Source organism: Juglans microcarpa x Juglans regia, chromosome 2S, assembly GCF_004785595.1.
Source record: "Juglans microcarpa x Juglans regia isolate MS1-56 chromosome 2S, Jm3101_v1.0, whole genome shotgun sequence".
NCBI lineage: Eukaryota > Viridiplantae > Streptophyta > Magnoliopsida > Fagales > Juglandaceae > Juglans > Juglans microcarpa x Juglans regia.
The window spans coordinates 34,257,731-34,265,652 of NC_054597.1; the positions used below are offsets into that span (position 1 = coordinate 34,257,731).

The following is a 7,922-nucleotide window of genomic DNA, read 5'->3' on the forward strand; positions in this document are numbered from 1 at the left end:
TACTAGATTGCTGTTTGATATTAGGAGTTTGAGTGTGTATTTACTACAATATAACTGCTTTTGTTTTAGATGTGTAAGAGGCTGAGGCTGTTTAGTGTTTACACCCTCCTTGGGGTCGTCAGGCTTGTAATTATGGCAACCATCAGTCTCTTTTGGTTCCGCCAATTTCTAATCAATGATGCATTTACACAATAGAGCAGACACGTACACGCCACCCAACCACCAACAATTATGCACCTTTCGTTCCGCCATTAAAGGGCCTCTGATACCAAAAATGGGTAAAGGTCGTGGAAACGTACTCAAATTTTTTATGCTCTCCTCCAAAACTTCGCTTCTTTATTATAGTTTGCAATTTTTGAGGAAGATTTTCGAAAGATTTTTGAGTTATAATGCACTCTTCAATCAGAGAGATGGAACTAATCCGAAGGATGCATTGCCCCAACGTTTATCTTTGATATTGAACTTGCAGAATAAAACAATTTAACATGATCGCGTTTTAGTATTTTACACATCTTTGACATTAATGGCAAAGGAGTTACTAAAATTCGCAAAGCCACCAAGATCAGGAGTGTGTATATATTTAATCACATAATAAACAATCTACTAAGAAAAAAGCTGAAGTTATGTCTAAAAAAAGATTTATCAGCTTTTGTGTTCCAGAGACTCTAAACCTCTCTCTCTAGTTCTCTACATCATCTTCTTCAGCTAAGGCAGACTATATTACATATTCTTCTAAAGACCCACAAGCTGATCTCTTGCTTGCTTGCCCTTGTGATTGTACCCTCCAATTAGTCTTGGAATTCATTCCTCTACTCCTATAATTCCTGTCTTCAAGCTTTCATGTGACTTTTGAGATGCCATTCCCTATAGCCGATGCAAAAGGGCTCTCTGGAAGGCTAAGTCCTTGGGGGCTGCAAGAACTTAATTGAATCTTTCAGGTACAATCACTTGAGCAATAAAACTAAATTCCAAATCAAATTCTCTATATAAACTAATTACTTGTATCATTTAATTTTCTTTTAATGATACATATAATCAAAGTGGATATGTGGCTAACTAAGACCAAAACATCATTCAATAGAACTGCCTTTTTTATTGAACATAAAAAACTAGAGAATCTTTTTTTCCAATTGGAAATAGAATTGAAAGTCTTTTTTTGGATCTATAAAACAAATTAGCAAATAATAAATTGATGCACTTCAAAATTATTTAAACTTTAATTATATAAATAATAAAAATTATGAAGGGAATGTGTTGACTTGACTTCATATTGTTATATATTATAGATATAGCCAAAAAAACGTATGTCTTCCTACCTTTCCTTGTCCTCGCCGGTGGAACCATTGTCCAAAACATCGAGCAAATAACTAAAAGGCTCACGGATTGGAACTCTGCTTGCTCTACACGGACTAAAGTGTTGCGTAAAAGAGATTTAATCAGGAAAGAAAATAAGGGAAGGATATTACTATTTGCTACAATATATAAATTAATAAAGAGATTAAACCTTCTGAGAGCCTTAATTCATCCATTGAGTAGCCAAGATACGGGCGACGGAACAAGGGTTTAGGGGTTAGTTGCTAAAAGAGGTGAGAATTTTTAATCAACCCTTTTTATTAAAATTTTATTTCAAAGTGTCTTCTGATAGCTAAAAGTACAAATTATCTTGTAGGTGAGAATTTTTAATCAACCCTTTTTGTTAAAATTTTATTTCAAAGTGTCTTCTGATAGCTAAAAGTACAAATTATCTTGTAGGTGAGAATTTTTAATCAACCCTTTTTGTTAAAATTTTATTTCAAAGTGTCTTCTATATCTAAAAATATAAATTATCTTGTAGGTGAGAATCTTTAATCATAATGACTTCAATAGATTTCGAAGAAAAACCCTAGAGGTATTTTAATCATTTTATTTAGGCTAGTATAGCTCCATTACTCTAATAATACATACGGTGTGTGTGGCACCTTATAGAACTAAAATCCTTACATAATCGTCAGTCTTCGCAGATCTAAATTTGCCATGTCACATGAGTCTTAATGCATGCAGAAGCCTGAATTATGTCTTTACACGGTTAAAGAAAGCATATCTGAGTTGCTAGGATTATATGAGTAGCATTACTCTGTAAGCCATTAGTTCCAACGATGTGCTTTTCATGAATTTCCTGGCTTTAATCAGTGAGTAATGCTACTCATCATCCTAATTCTTATCATCCTCTCATCCTCTCATCATCTTATAATGTAACATTAGATGATTGGAGATTATTTATTATATTTTACTTATGAACTTATCATTTAATGTCACATCATAGGATAATGAGTAAAGAGATGATGAATAAATTTTTTCATAGCTTATATTATGTATGGAAAGGATAGAGAATATATAGAATAACATTGAAGTTCAGGTATAGAGGCAAATTGCCGGAGCTATTTATGGGTTTTGTTAGGCCACTTAATGGGATGGGGTTGGCCGTGGAAGACGTTGCATACTGCATGCAGGCAACGTGGTGCAGCGTGAAGACTAGGTCATTAGCAGTTAGTTGTTTTCGGCATATTTATTCAGTTAGTCGTGTACTCTATTTTCTATATGTTATTTTCGTGTGATTTGTTTTCTATTTTTACGTGTCTTTGTGTTTGTGATGGGTTTCAGTTACTAGCTACAAGCAGTTGCGTGTTGTCATTTATTTCGGCATTCTTGTACGTGGCCTTGCTTATTTAAGCAGCCAAAGAATTATCAATGAAGGCATAGAAAAGAAAAGCATTTGTTATCCAAACCATGAGGTACTTTCTCACCCAAAGAGAAACAATTCACTTATTATTTGAATAGCTGTGTGGGGACTTATCATTGGCATCATAACAAGGTTATTTATGGGAACCAATAAGGAACGTATTGAGCAGTTGGAGGCAGGTCTTGGTGGAGTGCAAGATGGGCTATACCAGATGGAGCTCGGCATGGCTGACTGGCTTCGTCATTTGGAAGAAACTCTTACCCATCTCTCTGATGTATTGCTCGCAAACCAAGAGCCTCCAAACCACGGTAACCAATACTGTGAAGGCCACAATGGGGGACGTCATGTTGTATCCTCCAAAATAGCGAAACTTGAATTTCCTCGATTCTCAGGAGATGATCCAACAGAGTGGTTCAATTGTGTGAACCAATATTTTGAGTTCCAGAATACTCCCGAAGCCCAGAAAGTTTCTTTGGCCAGATTCCGAGAAGAAGAACGCGCTCTCTCATGGACAAATTTTGAAGACGAACTCTGGGCTCGCTTTGGGCCTTTGGAGTGGGAAGATTTTGATGAAACTCTTTAAAGGATAAGGCAAGATGGTTCTCTGTGTGATTACCAGCGGGAATTTGAGCACTTGGGCAATCGGGTACAAGGCTGGACACAAAGAGCTCTTGTGGGAACATTTATGGATGGCTTAAAAATGGACATCTCGGATGGTATCCGAATGTTTAAGCCTCAGACATTAAACGAGGCTATCAGCTTCACGCGAATGAAAGATGATCAACTATCGAGGCAAGGGATGTGTGTACATCCTCCACCAGCAATGAGAACCCCGTTAGCTCTTCTGCCAGCAACTCAAGCAGCACCAACTGTACCTACAGCTCCTGTTCGGCGACTTACTTGGGATGAAATGCGGCGGAGGCGAGCTCAATGTCTATGTTTTAATTGTAATGAGCATTTTATTGCAGATTGCCGGTGTCAAGGGTCACAGCTACTTATGCTGGAAGGACATGATGTCAACATCAACATTATCCGTGAAGCTGCACCCATACAAGTAGCAAACGACCTTCAAACAGATCCAGGTCCACCAGAAAATGGCTAGACGAAAAACCTACTGCAATTATTCCCAATTGTGGACCTCGAGGACAAGGATCCACTTAATGGGGGAGTATTGTTAGGCCACTTAATGGGATGAGATTGGACGTGGAAGACGTTGCATACTGCATGCAGGCAACGTGGTGCAGCGTGAAGACTAGGTCATTAGCAGTAGTTGTTTTCGGCATATTTATTCCGTTACTCGTGTACTCTGTTTTCTGCATGTTATTTTCGTGTGATCTGTTTTCTATTTTTACATGTCTTTGTGTTTGTGATGGGTTTTGGTTACTAGCTACAAGCAGTTGCATGTTGTCATTTATTTCGGCATTCTTGTACATGGCCTTGGCCTTGCTTATTTAAGCAGCCAAAGAATTATAAATGAAGGCATCGAAAAGAAAAGCATTTGTTATCCAAACCGTGCGGTACTTTCTCACCTAAAGAGAAACAATTCACTTATTATTTGAATATCTGTGTTGGGACCTATCAGGTTTTCTCTTTTACATTTTCTATTCTTCTTCGCAATACTCAATATTGACAAACGCCTTAAATCTCAACATGGGTAAAATGACGGCTGAAGCACATTGGCTCCATCCCTTTTCTACTTCCTATGCACAAGGCACAGTGTGCAGAATGAGGTGTGGAACCTACTAGTTGCAAACTAGAAGTTGCACTACCAAAATGCTTGTCTTTTAAGCACCAAGCATGAAGAAATTACCGATCACACAATTCAGTGAGAACATACCTTCTGTCATCAATACCCTCCTCTTGAAAGCAGAAACTGAACTTTCTGCTGCTCCTATGGTTTATGACTCGGTCATATATAATTTTTGTCATGTAATTAGATAAACAAGTATGCATATAAACTCTTTGCAAAAGAAAAACAGCTCTCATATCCATAAGCACCTAATCCCAAAAATGGAAGAACATATATATATGCACATCCATGCAGAGATCACAAAGAGACCAAAAAAGAACGGCTTGCTTATAAGATCAACACTCACGTGCATGCGTTGGCGTGTGTGTGTGTGTGTGAGAGAGAGAGAGAGAGAGTGGAGTCTCCACTAGGAAGAGAAAAAGAAAGCGAGCAGAAACCCAATATCAACCCAAAAAAGAAACATGCATTATCTGATCATCAGAAACCCAATGAGATAATTGAAAATACCAACCATAATAAAATCACAAGAGCAGGTAGAAGTATTTGATTTGATTCTAGCACGCATGTAACAGACTATGAAGAGATTTTTGATATTGCAAACAAAAAACATCAGCTATTGCTATTTTTAAATGACTAAACAAAAACAACCCAGACCTCATCAGTTACAACAGTTGGAAAAAATAAAAAGGTCGTAATGCCTACTCTTCAGAAAGCAGAGGCGGTGTCTATGGCATGATACATGCGAGCAAAATTTAAGCACAACTGGCGGTCCCTCTCATCTCCCCAACCTCCCCAACCCTTGAAGCCAGCTTTATATCCAGACTGAAGCTTATGAACATGCACTTCCCATTCAGATTTGATATTAGCAACTTTATCAATCTCTTGCACATCAAGTTTTACCACACCATTGTCAATGCAAGCATTATTCTCTCCCTGGCCCTGATGGAGACCGCACTTCCCAAAGTGAACTGCACTGGTCCTAGGCCCTCGTAATGTGTAAACAGAGCCACCAAATGATGGGTAAACAGTTGCCCACATTGTTATATCCCAATTGTAGTCATCAAAGAAACAAAATTCTCTAGCCTTCTTATGGATTTTCCTCCAAACAGTACGATTAAAGGAATAACCCACATTCCCCATTTTCTCTGCAACCAAAATATCCCACCCCTCTCCCCTTGAATTCACATCCAAAGGTGCTAAATTTGCAGCATAACAATCAGGGCATTTATGAGGCTTCAACTCTGTAAGTATCTGTAAATTGCGATATGCATTGGGAAATATGAAGTGGTCCTCCTCTATAAAAAGAACATGACCTGAGTGTCCTTGGGTTTCCTTCAATCCATCCCACACTGTGTTCATCATCCACCACCAGTGATGCTTTAACGATACAATCTTTGGTGATCGATGGTTTCCATACTGATCAGGGCTCCCTTTACAATGCTTCCTTGCTGCGTCATCTTTATCCTTACAGTCATTCGTTGAGACTCCTGGAAAGCTTTTATGAAAGATATGGGGAGAGTAAGGAGCAAATATCTGTTTCACCTGACAAAATTTGATCTTCTCGACGATCTTGTTCATCTCTTCAAAGTTCCCATCATGGCTAACTATCAGTAGAGTTTCACTTATTCCCACCACTTGGGACAGGCTCTCCACAGCCACACGGAGATATTGGGGACGGTTATGTACATAGAGTACAATAGTTATATGATCCTTGGCTAGACTCGGATATAGATCTACATTTCTTGGTGGCAACTGGTTTCGCTTCTCCAATTGAATCGACAGCTTATTTTGTTTAGGGAGATCAATTTTTCCTCTAGAATGTGAAAAACTATAACTATCTTCATCTATTTCATCCGAAGGTCGTGAATTAAAAATTGAAGTTGAATTTGTACCAAGAAGAAATATCAGTAACAAAACCCCTAACAATGTGATAACAACTATAGATAAGAAACGGCGGAAGGCCGCAATCTTGAGATGGGGTTTCTTGTTAGTAGCCATAAAATTAAGTCACTAATAACACAGTGTCAAATAGGTTCCATGGACTGTACGATTACAGCATCCATAGACTTAGAGCTCAGAGAAACAAAAGCCACCAACATTCTCCAATGAAGAAAAACCAAAACTTGATTCTAAATTAGAGTCCAACATCAAAAACTGCACCAACCCATTTGAGAACAGAAAGGAAAGTAACAGGGTAAGTATCAAAAACCTCTATTACAGCCCCCAAACTGAAACTGAAGCATCCAGAGCTCGTTTAGACTGAAAGAACCGAAACTCGTGCCCCCTCGTTGCTGCGATTCAACAGGCTTCCACGGATCAGGGTTTTGCCATAGAAGTATAGCAAAACCTTGGTGGAAAAAACAGGGAACACCGGGTGGGTTGTTTCAGAAAGTTGAAAACATTTGAGATCAACGGACTTTATTGGACAGTTGACGGACTTGAAGAACCGAAGAGCCAACAGAAGAACAGAGAAGTAAATGGGAGGAAATTTCCTTTCGGATGACTTTTCCCTTTGCTTCGGCTTCAAAAGTTGAAAACTTGGATGTGGAGTTAGTTCGATCCCGGGTCTAATCAAAGAGCTAGAGACTTCAGACTTCGAGGGATTGCTTCAGTTAACTCCCAAAGAAAAAAAAAAAAAAAAACTACGAATGGCATAGATTTTTTCCTTTTTCATTTTTAAAGATAAACAAACAACAGGCTATAACAAATTAGCAAGTCAGTTTAATTACACCTGATTCTATTAAGAATCCCATTTGTAATTGGCAATCAAATCCTGTGGGATCAAGATTTAAAAATCAGAATTCTCTGTCATGGGTATTACTAATTTATTTTCGTAATTTTTCTCAATTTATTTCATCTCATCTCATTTAATAATTACAATTTTTTTAAAGTTACACATAAAATAAAATACACAATTCAAAATTTTCAAATTTCAAAAAAAAAATAATATTAAAAAAATATATTCTAACAATATTTTATTCAACTTTTAATTTAAATTTCAACTCAACTCATCTCATCTGTGAAAACAAATGAGACAAGGGCATGTTAATTAAAGAGAATGGAGGAGAATTATGTAAATAATAGTGAAATGACTTGTGAATAATAGTAAAATAATTTGAGTTAATACACTTTATTTGATTTTGAGAAAAAAATTGAATAAAACTATTATAAAATTAAAATATAATATTTAAAAACTTTTATTTTAAAATTTGAAAAAATTGTATTGTTTTTAATTTAAAATTTTATCAAATTTGTAACAATAAGGTAATGATTTGATTAAAAAGTTAAAAATTTAAAATTAAAAAATATTTATATTTAAGTAATATTTAGAAAAGAAAATATGAGAAGTTTTGAAAAAAGATCATCTCACTTCTTAAACAAGTCCTAAATGTTGTAAAATCAATATTTTTTTTCTTATTTTATGTTTTGAAATTCGGCTAGAAAATTTAAATA

General features: G+C 36.5%; 1 protein-coding gene across 1 annotated transcript; it reads right to left on the reverse strand.

Moving 5' to 3' along the window:
* Positions 1 to 5,062: 5,062 nt before the first annotated feature.
* On the reverse strand, positions 5,063 to 7,061 carry LOC121251744 (alpha-1,6-mannosyl-glycoprotein 2-beta-N-acetylglucosaminyltransferase). The gene has a single exon (XM_041151082.1). It carries the CDS (start codon positions 6,465 to 6,467, stop codon positions 5,175 to 5,177), a length of 1,293 nt encoding a protein of 430 aa, XP_041007016.1. The 5' UTR covers positions 6,468 to 7,061; the 3' UTR covers positions 5,063 to 5,174.
* Between the last annotated feature and the right edge of the window lie 861 nt (positions 7,062 to 7,922).